The 27,232-nt window shown below is 37.8% G+C and overlaps 2 protein-coding genes across 5 annotated transcripts in view; one reads left to right on the top strand and one right to left on the bottom strand.

Moving 5' to 3' along the window:
• The window catches only part of LOC139453282 (uncharacterized protein T19C3.4-like), a 75,408-nt gene extending 53,267 nt beyond the window's left edge, over window positions 1–22,141 (bottom strand). For 2 of the 3 annotated variants that reach the window (XM_071234920.1, XM_071234918.1), the window contains exons 1-2: window positions 7,697–7,809; window positions 5,316–5,388 (exon numbers count right to left, since the gene is read on the bottom strand). In XM_071234920.1, coding sequence (XP_071091021.1) covers window positions 5,316–5,388; window positions 7,697–7,791 — 168 coding nt within the window. In that variant the 5' untranslated portion in view covers window positions 7,792–7,809. Of the gene's footprint in view, window positions 1–5,315; window positions 5,389–7,696; window positions 7,810–21,990 lie in introns of those variants that run through there. The other variant, XM_071234919.1, reaches the window with a different exon arrangement.
• A 644-nt stretch (window positions 22,142–22,785) lies between these two features.
• The window catches only part of LOC139452094 (probable JmjC domain-containing histone demethylation protein 2C), a 102,565-nt gene continuing 98,118 nt past the window's right edge, over window positions 22,786–27,232 (top strand). For both annotated transcript variants that reach the window (XM_071233409.1, XM_071233408.1), the window contains exon 1: window positions 22,786–23,037. In XM_071233409.1, the coding sequence (XP_071089510.1) occupies window positions 22,876–23,037 (162 nt within the window). In that variant the 5' untranslated portion in view covers window positions 22,786–22,875. The remainder of the gene's footprint in view (window positions 23,038–27,232) is intronic.

The following is a 27,232-nucleotide window of genomic DNA, read 5'->3' as shown; positions in this document are numbered from 1 at the left end:
CTGCTTTTAGCAATAGTCCATCAATACCAATTCCATTCCAGGAATGCTTCACGCATTGTATCCATGTAGTGAAGTGAACATGGGTCTTTGGTGTGGTGAAGTGAACATGGGTCTTTGGTGTGGTGAAGTGAACTTAGGTCTTTGGTGTGGTGAAGTGAACATGGGTCTTTGGTGTGGTGAAGTGAACTTAGGTCTTTGGTGTGGTGAAGTGAACATGGGTCTTTGGTGTGGGTAAGTGAACATTCTTTGGTGTGGTAAAGTGAACATGGGTCTTTGGTGTGGGGAAGTGAACACGGGTCTTTGGTGTTGGGAAGTGAACACAGGTCTTTGGTGTGGGGAAGTGAACATGGGTCTTTGGTGTGGGGAAGTGAACACGGGTCTTTGGTGTGGGGGAGTGAACACCGGTCTTTTGTGCAGGGAAGTGAACATGGGTCTTTGGTGTGGGGAAGTGAACACGGGTCTTTGGTGCAGGGAAGTGATGACAGGTCTTTGGTGTGGGAAGTGAACACAGGTCTTTGGTGCTGGGAAGTGATGACAGGTCTTTGGTGTGGGGAAGTGATCACAGGTCTTTGGTGTGAGAAAGTGAACACGGGTCTTTGGTGTGACGAGCAAATGCTTTAACCACTAGGCTACCCCACCATCCAAAGGTGAGAAGAACCATGTCTTGAGTACATTAACTTTTAGATACTTTGAAATGTGGCACGCTGAAAGAAATTGACCAATGTATGTATTATTAATAGGTATCTTTTTTCTTTTTAAACAAAACAAAACATAATTTCTATCTATCTGACATAAAAAGTACATGTAAGGACAATCTTTGAAAATTCTGATCCTGTGTCCATACACAAAAATATCATATTGAAACAAAACAAATTGTTATCATCACTCCTATAATATATCTGCCGACTATCATTTAAATTATTTATACACTGTCAACATGACAAATGTGGATGTTAACAAAAATAGAAATCTCTAGCAACTCATTCACCAACCCAACATGTATTATTCTCTTTGAAATACTGCCTGTAATACACTGTCGGGTGCCATTAATTGAACAGCAAGATGTGTATTTCAGACAGAATTTCAAATACTGGTAATACTCTCTATGGTACCAATAATTTAGCCCCTAGCCATTCCAGCCTTGAAAATGTCCACACCAAAATAATACACAAGCTGAAAGAAATATATAGAGGTTATCACGTGAGTGTGTTTGGGGATGGTAAATATCCTGCATTAGGAATAAACATTGTATTTAGCAAGCCTTGGCGAGTTTTCCTGGAATGCGCGCATTAATATTTATTACGTCACAGGGTAAGTGATGTGTCAGTCGGACAGTGACAGTAGCCAACATAGTTCCAACTGAAATCTGTTTCTTAAACAGAGGCGAGGCAACATATACGCAAAACAACAATCGGTTTTAATTGCCTTTAGCATCAATCCATCGGTCTGTCCGCCTGAGTACCTGCCCTTTGTCAAAGGGAAGCTACTCTAACCCTAGTCTATGAGACGTCACGGCCACGGTCAGACGTTGTTGACAGTCGGTCGGTCCTGTCATAACGTTAAGAAGTGTAGTCAGATGTACACACAGCGACAAAACGAAACAAGGTAACAATTCAAACATATTTCGGCCAAATCCAACTATTTAAATTTGTGGAAAAGGTTTCAAGCTGCAGAGGTCTACAAGCACATATATGGCTACTGATCCCGCTTGGCTAGGCCTCGTGCCCTCGCAAAATTGTTTCGAAATTTATATCTCCAAAGTTGCCAAAACTTATAAAATGCCTTAGCTACGTCACAGTTAGACACTGATTTTCAGTATATAAGACTGTTCTTTTGATAATGATAGCAATTATCCCTGTAGTTTATCCAGATTCCCGATGGTTAATTCTGACTCGATCGCCGAATGACGAGGGCAACTCCATGTTTGTTTATAAACAGTAAAAGTAGTCCCTACTTGACCTTTGATATTTGCATCTCTATCCGCATATGACCCCAACGAATATCGTTTTATCCGTTGGCTTTATCCTGCCATGAAACCTACCCATTATATGATAAAAATATATACATATGATATTACTCCATCTTAATGATTTGTCAATCTAGATGTTTTATTTAGAATGGTGAAATCTGCAGACACAAAGTTTCAAAGTAGAGTATTAAATACTATAAATAATGGTAATATTGGCAGTGTAAACAATATGCACTCACCCTGACATTATTAATCAATGTAACGACATACATAAATATTTCCAGTAAAAATATTAATAGCAAATTGCACAATCAAAGGAAGCTTATTCTTTACAAGTACATATTTATTGAAATTGAAATCGTGTATTGCAAAATTAAACTTGTCGGTACAATGCACATCATTTCACATGTCTATATTGGTTGCTCAGGTATTTAAAAAAATGATAATGATCAATACTTAGTGGTGTAGTCAGTGACATTTTGCATAGTAACAGGAAAGATGAAATGGAAAAAAACAACATCTTTGATACATATATTAAAGAATATTCAACATTCCTTTGCAAAATATTGCAATGAATATTGCATTACACCATGCGCAAAGTACTGTGGTACTAATTGTCTCCTGCACAAAACTATTTCCAATATACCTCAGTGACTGAGGGATCAATGTGTTACATAAATAAATCTAAACTAGTGCAAGCTTCAATACCAGATTACAAACACAGGGCTTAATCAGGGATTTGTGAGCCCTCCCTGAGGGCAAGCAAGGGCTTTTGTGGCATTGGCAAGGATTATACTACCATCCTTTAGTGACCTAATTCAAACATTACCCAATGCCACATATTTCTTTTCTTGCCTAATTTCTATGTCTGAATATAATGTTTTAAAAATTCTGATATGATGCTTAAAGTAGTGTGAGGTGGAAAAGGAAGTGTTTTACAAATTACTGTAACTTTTCTGTCAGGCTTCATGAAATATTACTCAACCTGTCTGATTGTCTGGCAGATAATTTTAAGACTACTTAGATATTCTGTCTTATTTGAACTTCTCAAAGATTGTCTAGTAATTGTTTGTATTATTTCTACTGAATCAGAAATGTGATTTTTCAATATTTATAATGTCTGGATGTGGGCAAGTAACTTTGAAGATGGGCTGGCAACACTTATGGGTCACCTGCCTGACTGTCTGTTTGGGTTTTAAAATAACATGTATTCCAAACACAGTGAAATAGGTATATGGCACAATAATCATATATTACGTACACTTAATTTATACAAATGTTTTCAAGTATACTATGACAGGTTAAGGGATGTAACACTACAATTGCCTGATGCCCCAACAATTATAGTCCCATCACTGGTATTGGGCCTTGATAAGGTATAAGTTCAGTTAATTCATGACACATTGTTGGATAAATCAAAAACGTAGAAAACAATATTTCATGATACATACACAGACATGGCGCTCCTGCAGCAACCAACAAGACAGCAAATAGCCTGGTTGGAGGGGACCAAGTTCAAGTGATGCAGGTAATATTGGCATGTAACTTTACCTATTATCATGATGAATTATAGATTATGTTAATTTGAAACATGTTTCTTTATTTTTTCTTTACAAATAAAATATGCATTATTGAATTTAACCATCCACATTTCTCTCATCAGTTTTATAATCTATTGCATGAAATTTGCACTTGCAACCTGAGCAGTTTTTTTGTTGTTTAATGATACACTCAGCAATATTCGAGCCATATTAAGGCTGTGTAAATAAGAATCTGAATAATCCAGTGATTGATATTATGAGCAACGATCAATGCCATCAGAGTACACTGACATGCTATCAACCAAGTCAGCAAGCCTGACCGCGCCTCTTATGACAAGCAATTGGGATAATTAACAAGACAAATAACTATAATAAATGGTACAGTAAAACACAATAGTGTGTTAGTGATTTGGGTTTAATTTTAAGATGTAGATAGCAATCTTTGAACTACAGCCATCATAAGTCAAGATTACAGATTGGGCATAAAACATCATGGAGCAAAGATTGCTTTGTAAGCTGTGTCAGTACATTAAATATGTGAGATTTTACTCTATGCTGAGTAACATGTAAGCAATATCAATAAAGGTGGATGTTAATATGCTGAAAAAAGAGCATGTCAGTAATGAATGGGGTGAGAAGGTCCAAGTGCACAAAGTCATGACCGTATCTGACCACTGTGAGTATTAGAGCAGCATGAGTCAAAGTGTGACTTTATTTCAAACCAAAATCAACAACGACTTAGATACCCAAATTGCGAGAAGCAATTACTTAAGTTTTGAATATACTACATAGACGAGTGATATAACAAGTCACTTTCTACCCCTGTCAGGGTTACAATGGTCTCAGTGCTCGGTTGCTTTGTGCAGAGGTTCTCGGGTCCTCCACTAAAGTACTATCCACATTCAGTTACTACTTCTAGATTCGCCATACTTTTTGCCACGAAAATCAAGTGACATTAAGCAGTCATTTGTACACTACAGACACTGTAGCTAACACAAGCCAATGGAACAGTCATATGGCACTAACAAGATGACACTAACACCAAGTGCCGCTTCAGTTCTACCCACTAAGGTGACATTTACAGAGACTTTCTTGGCAATGTCAAGGCAAGGGAAGTAAAAAATAGCATCAAGTGAAAGTAGCTCATTTGTTCACAAGGAAACAGCTGACCTTTTGATAAATAAATGCCTTTTTGAACACATAGACAATGGCTAGATAATACTAAAACTATTCCTTACACAATAGTTACGGATAAGAGCTTTGAAATCAGCAGGTCAGGTGGCACTGGGCATTTTGACCTAAGTTCAAAGCCCCCTTTCAAGTGAAAGCTTGGAAGCTCAAAGCCAGATTTGTAAAAGAGAACTGGAAGATATTCTGCTCAAAAGAGGTTACAGATAGACAAACTAATCTGGTGTTCTTTTATCTTCTTTTGGGTAATATATCTTTACTTATGCATTAATAACAATATATCAATTTAGTGATATTGAATAAGATGGCAGCAAGAGGTCACAATTGTTATACCATAAAAATAGCTTGCACTTAAATAAAACTACATCTCATAGTCACCAATGCCTCACTGAACTTTAATACTTAAGAAGATAATTAAGAAAATCAAAGATGTCTTTCAGGCAGCCATACTAAAGACTTTTAAATCCAAAACGTTTGCTGACTATTGCTGTAGACAGCTTCCAAGTACATAGGCTCAATGACCCTTTGGGCCAGTTAAGCTAAGGTCACACATGATGTCTGTGTTGGCTTCCTAGCTGCATTTTACAAACAAGTATAATAACAGCTCAGATACTTACATATTCTTTCACATTTTTGGTCCTTACTGCTTTGTACGAAGCATATGCTGGGTAGAGAGTCCCAAACACCAATCTGCAAACAGCATAAAGATAAGGGGCCATGAAAACCTCAATTGTCAAGAAGGTGTCTCTCAAAACTATCATGTTGATGAAAATGAAGTAACTGACAATTCGAAGCACATGACACAAGCTCAAACCCAACTTGTCATCGCAGCTGTTCCATATAGTCAAAATATTGTCTCAGAATCATGGTCATTATAGGTCAGTGGGTACCGATCTGCCGATGATCGACAACATATATATCATGTGTATATAGTAAGTTTCAGTTCTACACAGTTCATGGTTGTGGTACAGGTGTAATACTGGCTGAAATTGTTTCAATGTTACATTTTAATGAGTATTGTTCTTCAGGATCTATTGTCACTTTTTTCTCTTGCAACAAACATAGACATGTACTCTTCTGTACAAGAACTATTCATGGACTTTGCAAGATCCTTGTTTTAATGTCTCATATCATATGATGAGACCTTTCAAGTGGGCCATTTGTACCTTCTGACTAGGTGTGGGTAGTTTATGAAAGTTTATTGCTACAAGTTGACACAAGGTATGCAAAGCACTATGATGAACTTTTGTGATGAATCTGTTGTATGCTCCTTCTTATTGTCCCAGTTCAGTGCCAGGAGAACCAAAGGGCACATTCAAACTCGGTCTACTTCGAATGTTTCCGACTGAGTAGATGACAATACACCTGACTCATTGAGAGAGGTCGACTGTCCTTTATTGCTTTGGAGAAAACAGTCTTTGTTGTTGGAGGCTTTAAGGATGGTCTTAGTTTAGTCACAGGTGACAAGTCTTCCTATTTTTCGATTATCTGATTGGTGTGGGTCTGGGTCCGCCTAGCCAGATGTAAATACATGACCTATTTTCCCTCATCAACTGGGTTAATTATCTCTTCAAGATTGGATCAAATTGGGAAAGGACTGGTGTCAGAATTGGTCTTGGAGTCTGGTCAAGCTAATCCAAAGACTTCAACATTTGTCAGTCACCAGAATAATTCTATCAGGAATCAGACAGGAATCTTGATTACATCTTTGCACCACAAAACAGGCACTTCAGACTTGATTTCTTCACATGGGTATTGATTTTTCCCTCAATCTAACCCGGGGTCAATTTCACACAAAACAAAAAAAGATTGATCTCAATGCCCATACAAGTCAGCAAATGTTAAATATTTAAGACGGGATGCAAACGTGTACCCCTGCCAAAAAATCGAAAACCAAATCCAATGTACAAGATGTTGAAAGATGTAACTTCTTTTAAATGGTATCATTTTTTATAAGCTAGGATTATGTGAAATAAAATGCATTCTCAAAACCTCAGCAGTCTCGGGTTTTTTAACAGCCTTTTCTTTCTTTATGAGCTCAGGTGGGGATGCTGGTCTGAGACTCAGTCAGGATCAGAGAAGTGGAAATTCCCTCAGGAAATTCACTTGTTATTTTCACACAAAAAACTATGGCACAAGATGGAGGCTGCATTCAATCCCCTGAGGCTTGTGCATGGCATCTGGATATAAAATAATGAGAGTCAGTAGCCTAATTCATCATCAGTTCTCACAGACAGGCACCACAGGCAGCTGTGTTGAGTGTTCTATAGAAGATGTCCAAGCCATCTATCACTGCCCTTTGAACATGTGTTATACCTCAGACGAAGCCACTGGACATCCCACTACCACGATAACACAACACCTGTACCACAACATTACCACATTTTCCCTTGAACATTAACCGAAAATTTCACATTCAAGGATATCTTTTTTTCAGCTTTCCATCATGAGTATGTTGACTTGGTTCCTTATCACAGAAAGATAGATGTATTTCACATGGATGAACTCTCTGGGTCACAACATGTACGGATGAAGTACATGTATCTCGAAAAGGTTAAAGGCTACATGAAACGCAGACATCACAGTAGATCTAATCCTGGACTCTGGAGGAATAGGCAGAAGAATCTAGAAGCACTCAAAGGCTGGTAAAGTCTTCAGAACAGGACCAGCCATCTTTGTTGGTCAGAAGCCGAAGTGGAGGTCAAAATATGTGCTGTGCCACTATAATTACAGGTTAGGATGATCTACAGTGCAGAGGAGCTACAGTTCTGTAGGAGGTTAAGTGCTGAAGGGTGCCCCACTGCTTAGCTGTTTACCATGGCAACCATTGAGTAACAGGGACAGATTCTTCCCCTCCCTGCCATATCATATAGCATGGCTGGCAGCCTGGCATTTTTGGCAAGGGTACAAGATGGAGAGTGAGAATCCAGCACAAGCTGTTTTGAGCAACAGCCAGCAGCAAACCTAACAGATGCACCAAAACTTGATAAACCCTCACATTTCAAACTCAGCACAGGTACAGAATCCTCGACACCATTCCACATCACCCTGGCGTTCAACAACTTTAAACACAATAAATACTGTGCTGCACATCCCTGAGGGAGAAGCAACACTCCCAAAGCTAGACATGGTGTGCAGCAGTTAAAAAACACTGACATGTTCCATATACATGTTCAAGCAGGCCATGTCTGATCATGTTTATTTACAGTGAGTCATACATTAACTGACAAATGGGGTTTCATCTTCGGTGTTTTTGTGTATGCTTATACAATGGAGTCATCATTGCTGACAGCTTAAAATGAGGAAGCTGGGCATACAATCCTTTAACAAGGAACACAAGCGAAAACCTTAAAGTCTTATCCCGACTGTTCCTGCCTGGTCACAAACCACATATATCTATCTCTATGAAACTACATGTGGTTAACAATAAGCGGAATGCACCAGGATGTGGGAAGTCACTGAAAAATGTCAAGATTGATCAACATCAGGAAAATATACGTGTTTGATGTGGAGATGTTGTTTTTTTGTTTGTTCGTCGTTTAACACCTCACTCAGCAATAGTCCAGCTATATGACAGCGGTCTGTAAAAAATTGAATTTTGACCAGACAACACAGTGATTGACATCATGACAATCGATGTGGAGATGTACATATGGACCAACTGTTTGTCGTTTGTTCAAAGCCACACTTAACAATATTGCATTACATACCCTTCTGTTATTGACATAACATATTAATTATAGTAATGTGAAAGAATTGGGTGTGCTTCAACTTCTTTTGAGTACCTAGTTTATGATGGGTGCCTGAAAGTAATTGAGTCTGGACCAGACAAACCATTGAATGATATGATGAACAACATCCCCTACTGTTGGGGTACAAGACGTGTTATCAAACAAGTCCCCAAGCCTGGCCACCCTCTTCAATGAGTTGCCTGGAACTATTCTAACCTGGAATCTCCTTGGGGCACAATGAGATTGATGATTGGGTCATGACAAAAAGACATGTACCTAAAGCAGAAGTATATAACAACTGGGAGGGAGAATTGGATTTGTTGAATATTTGCCACATTATTTGTAGTAGAGAAATTTTTGGTTACTGATACATCAGACAGCAACAGATGATGTTTATTTCATGAATTCAGTTTTCCTGGATATTGAGTGGGCGTGTTAGTTTGGTTTAACGCCACTTTGAACAGTATTCCAGTTATATCACAGCAGGTCAGCTTGATCTCGGAGGAAAGCCCAAAGCGATGCATGTATCAGATGTTTACCACTTGGTGAAACCCACAAGCATGAATATGGTGCTGACAAACCCAGAAACATAGTGGCAAAATGGGATTCAAAGCTAATAGTAATACTAATAATATGGCCTTGCCCCAGTAAAGCTGTGCACAAATAACCCATCTAGGACATTTCCATGCTTGTTTATTACTTCAGCAGCCAGGATGCAGTGGGTTGGGGTTCGAATCCCAGATTGTCCAGGATTATGGCCATACAGTCAGCACACTGGCCCATACAGTCAGCACACTGGTCCATACAGTCAACACACTGGTCCATACAGTCAACACACTGGCCCATACAGTCAACACACTGGTCCATACAGTCACCACACTGGTCCATACAGTCAACACACTGGTCCATACAGTCAGCACACTGGTCCATACAGTCAGCACACTGGTCCATTCAGTCAGCACACTGGTCCATACAGTCAGCACACTGGTCCATTCAGTCAGCACACTGGTCCATACAGTCAACACACTGGTCCATACAGTCACCACACTGGTCCATACAGTCACCACACTGGTCCATACAGTCACCACACTGGTCCATTCAGTCACCACACTGGCCCAAACATGTCTGCTGTATGTCAGTTTGTGCTTTCCTCCCACATTAAGCTGAAAGCTGTGATATAACTGGAGTTCTGTTCAAACAGTGTAAAACACACCATCTCACGCACGTCATTGAATACCTACACACTCCCACTGTCTACCATAGAATTCATGAACCTCAATCCAACATTCAAGAATTACAACAACTCATTATCATTATTGTGGCCACTAGTAGGAAAGGTTTGGAAATAATGTTGAATTTTTGCTCCACATGTGCATAAAATTCAATACAAGGGCCTATTTGTCCCACAGTACAAATGTCAGGCTAACACAGAGAACCCAGTCTTACTCTTAGTTTAGCTGTGATCGACATTACGGGACATTCGTTGGAAGAAATGTCAGGAAGATTAACCTGCAGCAAAGTAGAGTGGGATTGGACAGACAGCATGCAGGTTGGCAGCAGTTCAAGTATCTTCTCCCAACTGTTGCCAGACCTGCCACATCTCCACATCCACATCTTCTATTACAATGTTTAATGCAGGAGTTCATCTACCAGTGCGCTAATCATTTGCTAATGCTGTAACATACACTTACCCTACTCCACACATAAACCCTACATGCACATCAATATTACATCACTGAGTCTTGGTCCAAATTAGTACCAGGTGACAAAGGACTCCTGGGCCCAGTTCCAAAAAGTTATTGTAGTGCTAAGATGATCGTAACTCCCACACTTCAACACAGACACAGTCGTAACTCCCATACTTCAACACAGACAGTTGTAGTGCTTGGTGGGTACTGAGTAGGACCCGGGACTCCACAGAACTACCCTGACCTGTGGTTAGTCACCTGATATATTGTTTTTACCAGGGCTTCAGTGAAACTATTTAAAATCGGACATTTTGTACCCAGCTCTAAGACCTACAACGGGTAACTGGGTAGGGTCGGGTAATGTGGGGTAGGATACCTGGGTAGTAAATCTGGACTTATCCCAGCCCTAGGCTTTGTGAGAGCCTACAAATCACGAAAGTCAAGGGTCTCTGTTATAGCCCCAAAGATAAAGGTTTATTATTTAGGGTTCCCTAGGTTCAAATACCAAAGAAGACCTGAGATCCTCACCATTGCTCACTATGTTGCAACACTCTTGTATACCATTGATTGCATTATCTTGTTGTAACATAATGATGCATGGCATGAAAATGTCGCTAGTCTTGTTCTTGATGTTATAAACAAGCAAATGCTGGCACAGATGTAACCAACAGATGTGTTGGTGGTCTATATAAACTTGCTTACTGTGCAATTCTACCACATGACTCTGAACAGAATTTACAGGCGAGCTAAACAATCAATAGCATGCAGTCTCTCACAAAGCAACAACTTCTTCTGAGAAATGTAAATCACTGATTTACCAGACCCGAAACCCTGCATCCTTTACACCTAAAAATTGAAAATGGAGGTAAAAAATAAAGAATGCATCCACTGGGACACAGAAATTTGTAGAGTGCTATTTCATAATATGGTACCACTTAAAATTAACTTCTGCAATGCCATGCAATACACAGTCGAATGATGAACGATCTTCTTGAGCTAGCACTGGTAGATTCCCTTCAGTAGGCATAGTAAGGAAACTACATATCCATTTTTAACTGACAACCTCTGAACATGAGCAATCTTGTGTCATTTGTAGTAGAGTACAGTATTCAATTTCTGACTTTTCACTTGCACCCCATTCTGCAGTTTCAAACCTGGAACCACTACAGTAATAGCTTTGTGTCCCCTGGACACCCTAAAAAATATAACCCAGGTAAATCCTTGGTAAATACATCCAAAATAAAATATAGTGTTTGAAATTATGAATAACGTCAAGGGGCCCTGGTCATAACCCAAAATGTTACAAATTCAAGATTTGGGGGGGTTCCTGGATTCAAATACTATAACAGCAAACCTCAAGGACCCCAGTACTCCCATTAATTCCAAACAATGAAATGCATTCAAATTATTGAATTTAGTCTTCTCTTACGTCTCCCAGTGCACACACAAAACATTTGTGCAATATCATTGTAAGCATACTGTGGTAAGAGTCTGAACTCACCTACAGATATTTACAATGTGTGTTATGTGCAACAACATTTGAACAGTTCACAGTTTGTGAGAACTGATAATAATACATTTATTTGAGGAATTTGGTAGTGGATGAAGCAAACATTATCTCGGAACCAAAAGTATATTCAATAACATGTAGATATGGCCAGACAGTCCTTTCAATCATTGTTTTGTATGATGGCATGCATCAACTACAGTCTTCGAATTTCGTTTTTGCTGTAGCCTGAGACTACTAACTTCTTCTGGGGACAAGTAAAACAGCAATGGTGGTAGTTTACTGGTAGCATATGAAGGCTATATTTCCGAACCAGTCCTCAAATCTTCAATTTTGCTACAAAGTGGAACTTAACAAAACTAACAGAAAATGTAATTATAGTAACCATTTGTGTCTTGTTCAAGCAGCACAAACATTGAGGATTGTTGAAATAATCTATTCCTCTGTACTTGTCTAATAAACACCCCAAATGTCTAAGGCTGAACTATTCTTGCACAGTCAGATCAGGTCTTGTCAAGTAAGACCTACAGCACAGGCTGAATGTCAACTAACAATGGAATGTCATATCAGACTCGGTACATTCACCTTTTACCTTTCTTGGACAATTTTCTCAAAGATGTCTAGCTTTGTGGATTCATCAATGCTCATGCATCTTAATACCGTCTGATCAGTCTTTAACCAACAAAAACACCTCCAGATCAATCATCATGCTATCCATCATCCTGGAAGTGTAAACAAAAGTTTGATTTGACGGTGAAATGAAAGGATCCGATGCAAGATCGCTTGTGTTTTGTACTGCCTAGATCTGTATTTCAGTTATATCCAATGTGAGAGGAAAGCCCAAGTGATGCAGGTCTGAGAGTGTTTTTGTGAAAACCAAGAGCAATATATTTGGTGAAAGCCATGACCACTTGTATGTCTAAATCATGAATTATGTTATAAAGGATACATATAGACTAAATGAGTGAGATGAAACCAAAAAGCAGTTACTCCGAAAATAAATGTAAACATTATTTTCCCTAATCCACATGCATATAAAGCAGGTGCTATCTTCCCTGACACAAAGTATTTTTAACTTTTATTTCTAATGAGCTATTTGTGCTAACGCTCATCTGCATCATGAAAACCTGCACCTTATTATCTCTACAATGGATGTGAAGGATAGAAAATTCTACATTTTTGAAGCAGAAAACTCTACAAACTTCATCGGTATGATTTTTCATGAACTTTTTGACCAAAAGTAAAACAACTTACAAAAAACACTTTTCTCTCTACATACAAAATCATAAAACAGTAAACTGTGTTTATAATGAACATACCAATACTGAACTGATGGATAATAACAATACTTATCAGAGAATTATGTGATGTGCTGTGCACTGTGCGAGCATCTGATATAACAACTTTAACCTACTCACTTCTAATGCCACAAGTATGAGAGGGTTCACACACCAAACATAATATTTCCATCACTCTTATCAAAGAAAACAAAATGATGTCAACTCTTCATCGTGAATACAATTTATGAAATAACCCAACATGAAAATCCTTTACTTAAGGTAAGCTTTGTTCCTTAGAAACAAAATGACTTCAGCTCCGACATGCAGATGACAGGCTAATTCTGAGCCCCAGAATACACCCTCTTGGGAAGAAAAACGAGAGACCAAAGAAATAAGTCCAATTATTTCTTATTCAGACTCATTATACAGGCAGCAATTTGTAGGGCTAGTTAGCAAGTCTGATCCGAAGGAATTACTCAGCATTTAGTCCACCATCATTGAAGGCATGGCCTGCCATATCGTGTGAAGAGACACCTCATAAGAGCTTCACATGTATCAGAATTGGCTTTCCCCATGAGTTTTTAGTTATTCATGAAATAACTGGGCATCCTAAAATGCAGGTCTGCAAGGGTCAGTTCAAAATGGGCAAGCCTCCTGGCCAGGCTAACTGTAAAAGAATCCATTATTTCTAGTGGGCGACTTGGTCGTCACATGCCACTTTCCACTAAGGCTACCAACTCCATATTCAATTGATTAATAACCCTACCATGCTGCCATGCCAGTGAGCCATTTGATCCTCTAATGAAATAAATAATGAAAGCGCTTTACTTCTGGCATACTTAATACACGCTGTATTCAGTCTTGCAAATGGGGTGTGATATTGACCAAATGAAACAATGGAAGTCACATTAAATTCTTTGGTTTCATCATTTTCAAATTAATTAGAGATCTTTTTAAAGGATTATCACACCGCAAAATGAAGAATTTTACGTGAATAAATATATAAGTATCATTTATAAAAACCATGAAATCCTTTTCAAATGACAGAATTTGGAAAAGGGGAAATATTTTCAGTGAGTCACAGAAGAGACAAGGGAGTTCTGTTGGATGATCTTCACACTCACCAGTTCAATCCATGACACAACTCAACGTAACATTTATCCCTTTGGGACGTATTCATATTTTTGTCTGAGAGAGGACACTCTCAACAATAATGCAAGTTTGAACAAGTATTTGTCACAAAGTGAAGAAATGTCCCCCGCCGCCTTAGGCGATATGTGTTTTTTTTCCAAATATTTTATTCCTTTTGAATAATATTATTTTCTGTGTTAGATACCTCCATGGATATTTGTTGTACCATTAGAAAATTACCCAAAAACCCAAATTCCTGCAAATCAAATCGGCTCATGGCTGCTCATATAGAGACATGTCTGTCATTTTTGCATAACAACATGACACAGAGAAAAAAAGAAAGGCAGATATATCGAGGCAACTGCCGTTTTCCAACTCCACAAGCCAATATCATCAAACATGAAGGAATCCAGAAATTAGTTCTTGAGATATCGTAGCAACACCGTTTTCCATCTCGAATAACAGATTTCCCTGCTGTTACCTTGTAAATTAAGTTAAGGTCACCAAAATCGACTGGTGTCTGCGGAGTCTGTATATACACCATAGTTCCAAATATGAAGACAATCCAGCCATTAGTTCTTGAGATATTGTGGCAACACCGTTTTCCAACTCCAAAAGCAGATTTGCCTGCTGTGACCTTGAAAATTAAGTTAAGGTCAACCAAAATCGACTGGTGTCTGCGGAGTCTGTATATACACCATAGTACCAAATATGAAGACAATCCAGCGATGAGTTCTTGAGATATTGCAGTAACACCGTTTTCCAACTCCAAAAGCAGATTTGACTGCTGTGATCTTGAAAATGGGGACTAGGTCACCAAAACTGACTGGTCTCTGCGGTGTCTGTATATACACCATAGTTCCAAATATGAAGACAATCCAGTGTTTAGTTCTTGAGATATCGCGGCAACGCCGTTTTCCAACTCCAAAAGCAGATTTGCCTGCTGTGACCTTGAAAATGGGGTCAAGGTCACCAAAACCAACTGGTATCTGCGGTGTCTGTATATACACCATAGTTCCAAATATGAAGACAATCCAGTGTTTAGTTCTTGAGATATCGCGGCAACACCGTTTTCCAACTCCAAAAGCAGATTTGCCTGCTGTGACCTTGAAAATGGGGTCAAGGTCACCAAAACCGGCTGGTGTCTGCGGAGTCTGTATATACAACATAGTTCCAAATATGAAGACAATCCAGTGTTTACTTCTTGAGATATCGCGGCAACAAACAGGTGGGACGTACGGCTGGCCGTGAATACTATGCGGCGGGGGACAATCAGGGTTTATCATCCAAAACTGGCTCCCACAGGAGATATCGCTTGGATGAGATCAAGCGATATCTACACTGTAGATATCGCTGCAATGAAATTACATCACAATGCTTTGCAGACCATAGTGACATCACTGGTTACCATGACGTCACAATCAAATGACATCACTAATGGCTCTGCTACTGAAGCTGTTTGCAGTACTTTTTACACTGAAGACACTGCTAATTACTGTCTACAAATTGAAAAAATTGAAAGAATGATGTTGGATGATAAATAAAATCTCACCCTCGTGTCTTTTGATATCAAATATATCAACACTCGTTGATAAAAGTGGCAAAAATCCTCGGCAAGCCTCGGATTTTTCCACTTTTATCAACTCGTGTTGATATATTTGATATCAAAAGACACTCGGGTGAGATTCTCTATATTCACACTGATTTTCGAGAGCATGTATCATCATAATTATCATTGAGTTTTTTATCCATAGTACAGAATTCTCATCATACTCATTGTTCAGTGTTAGGCGATAATAGTCCAAACTTTGTTTTTCAAAATGTAAGAAGCGAGGCATTTTATTTTTACATTTCATTTTGTATAAACAACCTATTGAAGGCAGGTGCAGAATGGTCAAAAGATTTCTCCAAACATTAATTTATCATACCCTTCGGCTTATCACTGATTGCAGCATGACAAATCAACAGTTTTAATCCATAAGTCCTTAAAATGATAACATATAGCAAAACCCTTAAAGAGGGCAATTTTCTACTTGTCCTTATGATAACTATTGGGCAGTTTGATAAGCACCTTAGGAGTAAGGCCTATTTCTAACGCTGGATTGCTATTTTAATAATTGCAGTTAGTAAAGCAACAAGGCCAAACTCATAATCAATACTCTGTAGGTACATGTGCTTAGGAACAGACAGTACAGTGATGTAAGGTTGGGTGTTTGGTCCTGATACTGGTTTGGATGAAATAGTAATAATTAATGAGTTCTGTTGACAGTGCAAAATGGTTGAATTAATCATTTCCAGTCCATCCATCCTCGTCTTCATGCCCTGCAGGAAACAATTCTATTATCATGATACACATAATGAACATACCCTGGACCCATTGCCTATTTGAGTCTGGTTTGAATGACACGATTCTAAAAATAGCCTTCTAATCAAATTTCATTATCTAAACAATGTGACTATATCACCATTACATGGCTTGCCTTGTTGCTTGCAGTCTCAAATAAAACCTCCCTCCCTCGCCTAACAAAAGTTCAAATACAACAGTCTCCTGATTAAATAAATCAAGAACTAACATTTTGCTTGCATGACCTATGACACAACATACTTCTGAATACCATGATAGTTTTGTACACATAAACCCTGTTGGGACCTGGTTTAGTATGTGCCACAAGCACATCACTGCTAGTCGTAAGAGGTGACTAAACTGGGAGCCCCTGGGGATTGTGGGTTAGAATTGGTCCCTAGCAACCTATGCTGGTTCAAAGAGGCGACTCAATGAATTGGATGGTCAGACTCTGTGACATTGTTAAAAATTGGCATGAGTCATGTAGTCCTTGCCAAACTGCCCAATAGACAAGATATCATAAGGACCAGAAAACCATCTGAAATCAACCTACCAGGAGGATATTTGCTTGTCAAATACCACTTTTTACATTAGGTAAATACAGCAGATCTTTCTTGCAGATTAGTGACAATGAACTTTAATTTCTAACCCTGAAGATCCATGACACTATCGATAGTAATTACTCATAGCTCCATGCATATATATAAAGAACCCTTGGATTATATCCATTTACCATGTGTAGAACATGGACACAAAAGACCTTCACATTGAAAACCTTCCAACAGCCTCTGAAAACTGTAATTTTATTGGTTGAATACCATTTCCTTTCCTTCTTGAACAGGCAGTTCACTTATTTGTTTCTAATCTTATTTGGCATGTCAAACAAGTAGACACCATGTTCTAACAGCAGTGTTTGAAACTAAGGAGGGGGGTGGGTGAGGCCTTCTACTACAGCACTTATTCACTGGAATTAACTATTCAGTCCAGTTAAGTAATGAATTTGATCCCGTGGAGATTCAAGGTCAGTAAAGGTCACCAGTACCTCAGGTCTGTTTAAAGTACTAGCACAAAATGAGGATGGGGTGGTCATGTTCTGTGGCTTGGCTGATTACAGGTCACTTTACACCGACAACATGGATATCAACTACCTTCAAACACTGGAGTATCTGTCCCTTAGGCAATTACAGGTGGACATGACATAATTGAATTCATAATATTCTACAGTGTTAGAAATTGGCACTAGTCCTGTAGTCCTTACCAAACTGCCCAATAGTAAAGGTATCATAAGGACTAGTAGATACTTGCCATTTTTTAGGGCTTTGCTATATGTTATCCTTATAAGGACTAATGGACTGAAACTGTTAGTTTCTACCGCTGTTCTATCGCAAATACATCAGCATGGTCAGTTCACGAAATCCTAATTGTCAAAATAACATTAATCTTCACTTGTCCCTCCACCCTCACACATAGAGATGGAGACACACAGAAACTGTAATTGCTTGGTTACCCTATACCACAACTTAAGGAAAGTATTTAGTCTTGATCATCAGTGTCAGAGTCTGATGACTAACTAATCAAAGTGTTTCTCCCCTGAAATGTTGAATAGGAACTTTTGACTATTTAACTTCCAAACATAAAAACCTAATGCCAGGGAAAACCTCACAAAGAAAACAGTTGAGAACTTAAGTGACACTAGGTAAATAGTTTTAAAGGTCAGTACCATACTTTTGCAATAACAAAATCAATTTTCTAAACTAAATAATTAAAAATAAGACAATTGGTGAAAGAGAAATAACCTATGTCAAAAACGAAAAAGGCGTAAACTGACATTTTGTATGGGCAAGCATGGGTTGGTGAGTTTTGGTTACACTTCTTGAAAAGTTATTTCACAGTGTGTCAACTTAGTGTGGACATGGAGGAAGGAAGGCCCAAGTGATGCAATTCTTAGACGTAACCCACCCACCCGCGAATTACATGAGTCTGGGTCTGGTGCTAACACACCTGTGAAGATAATCAGGATGAATCCACGATTCGTACCCTATATCATTCATTTCTGACACACCTAACACAGTTCTTCCAGTTTGTGGACAAAATTACTGAAGTTTACCCCATGGGTGCAAGTATTTCCAAGTAGGATTTGAGAATCCTGTACTCATGCATTGACACATGATATGATGCGCTGAATAAAAAATCAACAGGTTTGTTTAAATGGTACCAACAATCACGGATTCCTCTCCTCATAGACTTAAAACAAAATAACCATGCAATCTACATGTTAAGTCCTGTCTCATATTCCCCATTTTCATAATCTCATTAAAATCAGATCTTAGTTCTCGCTATCGTTAAACAAAGATCTGAGGACATCCCATTAAGGGTCACATCAGACCAACCTTTCATTCAACCAGATCATGAAGGTGACAGTCGGAATGTGTTTTCTAACCATGCAGCCTCGAAAAACATTAAAACTGGGTACCGTATTCGACCCATTAAGTGCTCTCTCCACCACCCCCAAGTTCAGAAAATTTATATAGTAATTTCGTTTTAAATGAAAATCATCCAGGAACCGAGGTTTCCGGATATTTGAAGTCCGTATAAGCGGGGCATGACTGTATTCTGTTTATTTTAGATATTTGTGACTTTGAATATTATGCGCAGAAAAAAAATACACTGTACCCTTTCAGCAATGTCCGACAAACGAACGGCTGGTAAGAAACTTCGTCAGTACAATTCGAAATTTGAGGGAAAAAAATCACCAGACATGTTGATTTACTGTTTAAACTGTATTTTTTGTTCAGCTAGGCATTGTTTTATTACCAGGGATTAAGATTTCCTTGTGCATTTTCTCGTAAACAAAGCCGGACACAGCAATCAGCTGTACACACGTTTTCTTGGAATCTACCAGTGTTTCGGTCAAGACACACCCAATGATATAACTTTACAGAATTTTAAATGCAAGAATCGGCAAAAGTTGTATCTGAAACTATTTTTTTATCAGGAATAATATATCCCAATATCTTGTTAATTTAGATGCAGCTTTTACTTATATTTAACATATTTAAAATAAAAATAACCTTAAGCAAAGCAGCTGATCGCTATTGCCGGGTGTTATTTTTTACATGGAACCAGTCTGACCAGTCACCGTCAAGGCTCCAGTGCACGTGATCGCTTGATCGTGAGAATTACGTGTTGACATAGAATTGTCCAACAAAAACAAATATGACTTTTAACGAATCAAAGTATGGCATTTATGATATATGTATCCATTCTCTGTCAAGGCGTCAATAGCAGTAATCTGACCGTGGTTGCTGTTAATAAGGATTTTGCCGAAATTAATTAAAACAATATTAAAAGGAATTTTGAATAAAATTAATGAAATAAGTTACAAACAAAAGTCCAGATATACAAAGAACACAGATATAGCCAGACAGTGTAATTACATAAATAAATAATTTGCGAACTTCAGTATGGACATGGTATTTCCGGTGTTACATGCTCACAGTAATGTCTTTCCATGGGGGAAAAAAAATCAACTCATTAATTCGTGTATAATGTGCACCCCCTTCTACACAGCTGTGTTTTTTTGAAAAAAAGTGGGCACTATTCTCAAGAAAATACTTCCTTACTTGCTCACTGATGAATTTACGCCAATTTGACTCTGGATTGGTCCCAATAAGCGCCCACCCCTTCTGTCTTTTTTTAAGCGCCCTGGGCGCTTAATGGGTCGAATACGGTATTTCGAATGACAGTTACTGCCTGTACAACTGATTCCATCAAAGTTGCACAGTACATGGGAAGCACTGCCATACAATCCAAGAATATATTAGGCATTCTGGAATGTCCTTTTGTTCAGTTTTGAAAATTTTAACCGAGAACTGTGTCAACATATTTTTCAAACGTAGTCTTAAAGAGAAGTCGCCAGGTTGAAATGTGTGCCGTAAAGCTCGAGAAATCTGCTTTCTCATTGGCTGATATCGACTACTTGTTATTATGACCCGTAATAGGATGTCCTCAGACCTTTGTTTAGCAGAAGTGAGAACTTAGATCTGATTTTAATGGGGTGCAGGCTAAAACAGCACCTAAGCAAAACGTTACCGATTTCTCTTGCGAAAAAGGCACCGCATTTGGCGAAAACGGCTACCATGTAATGGGCGAAAACGGCACTTCTATTTCTAATAACGATAAAAACGATTTATGTAGTAGTATATATATTTATGTTATTTGTTAAATATCATTTGATGTATTTACATGTTATTTCCTGTTTCCCAGTTGTTCACAGATAACTACATACATTCACACATACACAGTTCTTCACAGTTTTCATCTTCATCAGTTTACAATATCGGCCCATGTGCCACCGAGCATTGTAATAGTAGCTGACTCAGGGGGCTTATTTCTAATGTAAACTTGTTTTAAGTTTTCACAATTATTGGTGTTTGTAAGAGACGATGTGAGTTTAATTTCCTTTATTTTACTTCAAAGCATATAATGTTTTCACAATAAGTTAGTTGCGCCTCCCAATCAGAGTCGACGAGTAAATTGTAGTAGGGGGCTAGTTTCTAATGTAAACTTGTTTTAACATTTTATCATTATTAGTGTTTGTAAGAGACGATGTGAGTTGGATTTCATTTATTTTACTTCAAGGCATGTTATGTTTTCACAAAAGGTTGAGTTGCGTATAGGCTAAGTTGGAATATAGTTGGAGTAGAGGCTAATTTCTAATGTAAACTTGTTTTAACATTTCACTATTATTGGTGTTTACAAGCGACCATGTAAGTTTAATTTCATTTATTTTACCAAAGTAAAAAAAAATAGGGTGCTGTTATCGCCAGGCAATAGTTGCCGTTTTCGCTTGAGGCGAGATGACGTTTTCGCCAATCGGTGCCGTTTTAGCTATAACCCATTTTGATGAGATTGTCATTTTCACAACAAGAAATGCAAACTGCAAGATTACATTCTCCAAAAGATGTTGCCTTATCCTATATGTAATGGGCAAGACAGGTGAAATTGTTATAACTTAAACAAAGTTATAAATATTGGACCTTTGTTTTCACATAATGTGTGTTTCTAATGTGCTTTATCAATACACAGGATCAAATACAGCTTATAGGAATTAAGGGATTAACTATTCAAGCCTGTTAGGCTACACAATTCTCACTTAATCCTAGATTAGCTGAGAGAGCCAGTCAACAAGGTGTCCTTGAGTGCAACCGACACTGACTTTCTCTTTTCAATTTTGTTATACACGTCTTTACAACAAGTTGTTAAAATATAAGAAAGCCTCCTTGGAAATTGCAGACATGGAGAAAGCTTTCACATGAGAAAGATGTTTTGTTTATCTTAACTTAGCATTGAACTGGAAGATCAATGATCATGAGTCATGTTAATACATTACATAAAATGGTACACGACACAATAAACAAGGTTTCCAAGGTACATTACCGTAAACACTTAGACAGCAGTCAATATGATGCTATATTTATTTACATAAGAGGCCTTCTATCATTCAAATATTCAAAATAATGAATCCATTTCCGGAAGCCTTTCGGGTTGACCACTGAGCTTTAACGGTTCTTCGAATGTCTCGTAAAGTTCTAAAACAAAATATACTTACATGACTAGACGAGATATGATAACAGACACCATCTTTCTAATGAATTACACTATTTAAAATCCAAAGACACTCCCAGGGGACGAGCATTAAAAGCATCTTTCGCCCTTGTTTACTGTCCGAGCTCATAAGTTACAACATGGCGGCCATACTGCTGACGTCACCAATATTGTGTGTCACGTGATCAAAACACAGAAGACATGTGCACGCACATGTTCACGCAGATTGTCGCTCGTGTAAATGAAATCGATATGGATAAATATTTGTAAAAGGCATTTTTTTTACAAGTAAACAACTTAAACAAGAAATAGATTATCAGTGTTGAATTAATCTTCTTTAATGCTCGACAGTAGGACACAAAATTGCAGTTTCCCATACCTATCAAAAGAATAGGTCTATTTGATTAAATTTAAACATTGTCTCTTAATACACAACAAAAATAAACACTCCATATGTTAGTTAAAGCAGACTCAACATCTTTCACTCAAGAAAACAGAATACATTAGGAGCTAAACATTCTGGAGTAAATGCTCATGAGCGCACGTGACTCTTTCTCTACCTGAAAGCTTTGGAAATTATTTATCAACTATATGGAAACAACTATAGAAAAACTACAACAAGAAGTTGCCAGATGAGTATATATAACTTAATTACCCAAATACACACTCATGAGTCACCCATTAGTAAAGTTAGGCAGTAAAACTACATGGACTATTTTTGCTTGCGGAAGAAGATCTAGATTTGACCTTTTGACCCACCAGATGTCAAATTAATGTTATGTATTCCTCCTCAGCGTAATCAGAGTGCAGACATTCCACGGAAATTTGTCCGAGGTTTCTAGCCAAATTTCGGTTTCAAAACGACAAAAATGGATACTTGAAGGAAGAAATGGCGCTTAAATGCAGGGAAGAACTAGTTGGGAAGCGGTTTTTGTCAGTCAGAAGCCTCACAAAGCTAAAAGTTAGCAAAATAGGTGACTGGGAATGGCGGTCAGGAGTTATACGAGCTGTTTCTCCGACGTGCAGAGATACTACAAGCACGGAATTGACGGTAAGGTCCACAAATGTCATTAGAAATTAAAAATTACCTCTCCAATATAAACATGATGCATTTGGGTATCGATGTGTGTTAAAATTGTGTCGCTATGTGTAAAAACACGCTCCGTGGGAGCCGTTATGTTCAGTACTGTTATGGGCAGTAGGCTGCAAAACATGCCGATTCTGAGGCTTGGTATCAGGCCAACTTAGATTATTCAAAGGATATCCCTGCCATTCCATTTTAGTCCTTTATAAATCATGTTTGTCAACTTAATTAAAAGGTTCATGTGGCGTGCTTTCGTTCACACGTATTGTTTATTAACTTCATTTTTGCATGGCTAATTTGTAAACAACATCGACATGTGTAAATGGAGTACATTGGAATGTGATAGTGTCACTATGGAGTCTTTCATGAATTGCCACGTTGAGACACAAAGTTGTTTCTTAATGTTAGTATTGTTAGTCTGTTTATTGTTCAGTTAAGTTTACATAGATGAATGAATGTTAACTTTTATTTCACTTGCTTTATTTATTATTTTGCTCGACTATCAGCTGATTCTTCTCTCATATGTTTGTAATCCTTTTTAAATGTAGCACCAGTGATGGTTGAATTGTATTTTCTCATTATTTTATGCCTCACTACAAATTCAACCCACTGTGTCAATGTATGAACAACTAATCACATTTATGCCTGAGGTTTACTATGATTATGTATGTTGTATCAAACATTTTGTTTTGCTTTGAAACTAACATCATTGTGGTCATGAATCATGATGTCCCTGAGTATAACATGTACACATGATTCAATATTGCTCATTCATGAACTGTTCAAGTTTTCACTGTATCTTCATGTGTATTGAAACATTATGATAGCTGCATAATGTCATATCAAGAAAAATATTAATTCAAAGCTGACAAGAAGCTTTTTAATGATATGCCAATATGATGTTGTGTTGTAATGTTGACAGTCATTTTATGATTAAAATGAAAGTAAATGTATCAAGAAATGGCATATTGTTTATCATGAGATATAAAGTTTTCTTATGTTAGCACTGTAGCGCTTGTCTACTCTACAGTTTTGACAAAAGGCAGGTAGATAAGGAATTGTCGTTAATGCTGCAGTGTGGATAATATTATCAAAACAGTTAATTTGCTGAGACACGTGGCAATAAGACATTTCATCAAGTTTTGAAAGGACATTATCCAATTTTATGACCAAATGTTGAAAAATTATTTTGAAGGGACAATCAGTGTAGGTTTTAGAAAATGAACCTGCCTTGAACCATTTTATCTCATGCAAAATGCACATGTATCAGTCTGTGACTTTAGACACATACTTAAAACCTTTGCTGATCATACCAGTAGTCCATATGTTAACAGTAAAATCTATTTGAATGATACCAAAAAACACAATAAGGCTAGCATATGCAAAAATGTTTGGTACAGACCGATATATGTATGTAAATATTAAACTCATTATACTGACATATGTTGCAGGTTGTCCATGGATTTATGGCATTCTAAAAGGCTAAAACGCTAACATACATTCATATGTCAGAATTAAACCATATGTTGTAATTGCTACTAGATACGCAAGAACCATAAATTGCTAACAAGGGAACCGTTGCACCAAAGTTGTAGTTTATATTTCTTGCGAAATTACAGCCACATCTCAGTAAGGAACATCCACAGTAAGTTTCACATAGTCTATCCATTTTGGGAAAAAACACCCAGTCCTTGTTCACTGAGAGCAAATACACTTGCAACTGAATCCTGAACATCCATTGCCTTCTCACATTTATGTGGGATTTGGACCCATGATGTGAAAGTCAAGCATACAGCTTTACCAAAATGCTTACATGTGTTTTGTGATGGGTGTGACTTGCCTGAATCTGAAATGTCTTGGTCACACTTTGATTTGTGTAAAACAAGATAACAGCTGATTCTTATAATGGGGAACTATTTAGATGGTGTGGTCCGCGAAGTAAATGCTTTGGTTCTTACTGGACTGAAAAGTATTGTGATATGATGCACTGACTTAGTAAGAAGCTGCCAGTGAACATCTTCTCTGAACCAGGATGTTAAGATGTTCCAGGGTCAAAGGATGACCGTTTGTTTTGTTTCGGTAGTTATTTGGAGACTTTAGTCACAAACCAAAACCGAGTCTTGAAAGGATTGTCTTTCTATTAGCAGTGTAATGATTCACTGAACATTCATTATGTCGTGGTACACTGTACCATGATACATCAATCATGAAGATCTGGGTTAGAATTGGTCTCCAGCCACCCATGCTTGTCCTAAGGGACACCGAACAGGATCGGATGGTGAGGCTTGCTGACCTGGTTGATGCATATTGTCGTTTCCCAATTATGTGGATTGATGCTCATGGTATCAATCACTGGAATTGTTGACCCAAATATTTACAGACTGTCATATAGCTGGAATACAGCTGATTTCAGCGTTAAACAACAAGCAAACAATACAACAAACGTGAGGCTTATTACGATATGATACAAAGCAAGTGTATTTTTATGTACATGCAACATACATATATCTCAGGATCATGTATCGTCAATATACTCAAATTTTAATTTCATCTTTTGATGATGGCAATGTCTTCTAACATGTCAAATGTCAAGTTTACATGTAACATATTGTATCACTACTTACCATCAATATGTGTATTATATCATGATGAAGAATGTCATTACAACCCTGCCAAGTGAGTTCAGCTGAATAACGGCACCATATTTTACACACAAATCTTCTCAAAATAAAACCAAGAGACAAGTTTGGGCTGGTTGACACTAAAGTCTTTGGCACACACTGCAATGATGAGGTCTGTATTACAATAGTCACATTGCCTTGGATTGGGGGTTGTCTAGTCATCCCTGTAGGGTTTCTAGGGCCAGGTAGCTGGCTAAAATTGGGGAGTGTGATTTCAATGTAAGGTCTGACTGTCATGGACCATTATGTGTTGACTGTACACCAAAGGCATAGATCAAATCACTGATTTGTACAGGCCATTGTTTTCTAACTGATACATGACGAAGTGGATTTAAGTTTACTCTCTCTTTAAACTTAGGGCTTAAATGATCAGTGTGGCATTCATGTATGCATAAGAGCAGTTAATATTACTGAGATGAGCTATTTTAGGGGAATATGATCTATCAGATTAATGTACGAATGATAAATGATTTTCATTCAGGTGATATCACTACAGATCTGAAGAAATCAAATAAACCGAACTCAAGCTATGCAACATTTGTTTCCCTGATTTTAGCTATCTGTTTATATATATGTGAATACTCTTTCTCAAATTTAATCATGAGTTGAATAGTGTTGTATATTTGTTGAACTTGATGGGTTGTGCTAATGCATAGATTATATCAGTGTAAAGTGGTTGGTCCTTGCCTCAGTCCCCTTGACCCTTCAGTAATGAGGGCAATTACTGTAATTGGGCCACCATAGTGGCACATGCATAGTTTCTTACATAATATTATTCAGTGAACCAGCCACTAGAGCTATGATCAGTTTATGGTTATGTGTCAGTGTATTTGTCGCAGGTCACTGAGCCCACCAAACAAAGTATCATCAAGGGATTGGCCAAAGCAGGGTTCGACATTGGCGATGGTCTGCTTGTCCCAATAACTGCATATGAAATTAACCCTTTAAGTCAAGTGGTACTTGTCATAACCCTGATGTTTAAGGTTCAAGATTTAGGGTGTCCATAAGAGAATATTTCAAGGACCCAAAGAACCCCCTCAATTTCAAACACTGAATATTAATTGTGGCCTAATTGGATTTGTCTGGTGGTGGCTATGCATGCATTGGTTATACTTGACAATTTCGCTTTCATCTATCAGTAGTATATAAAAAAGTTCAGGTCTATTTATACTAGAAATATAATGTAAATCTGTTCCAGTAAAGCTTTAGTAATCCATTTTATAACCAATTTTGTATTCAAATCCATTTTTTCCAAAGATGATCTTGATGTCAGATTGTCGGATGTTTATGTAAGCTGCTTGCATTATAGAAACCAGCCTAGGAAGCAGTGTTTGATAGTATACAGTACTTATCTATACAGTACTGCAGTATCTGAAAGTGTTGTTTTGCTATGAATTTAATGTTGCCCCAGTCTTGTAGACTAAGGAATTAGGATTTTAAGTTGTTTTGATCAATATTATCTTTGACTGATGATTACATTG

This window comes from Haliotis cracherodii, unplaced genomic scaffold, assembly GCF_022045235.1.
Source record: "Haliotis cracherodii isolate W230 unplaced genomic scaffold, xgHalCrac1.p SCAF_9, whole genome shotgun sequence".
Taxonomy (NCBI): Eukaryota; Metazoa; Mollusca; class Gastropoda; order Lepetellida; family Haliotidae; genus Haliotis; species Haliotis cracherodii.
This window is presented reverse-complemented; position numbering and strand designations above follow the sequence as displayed.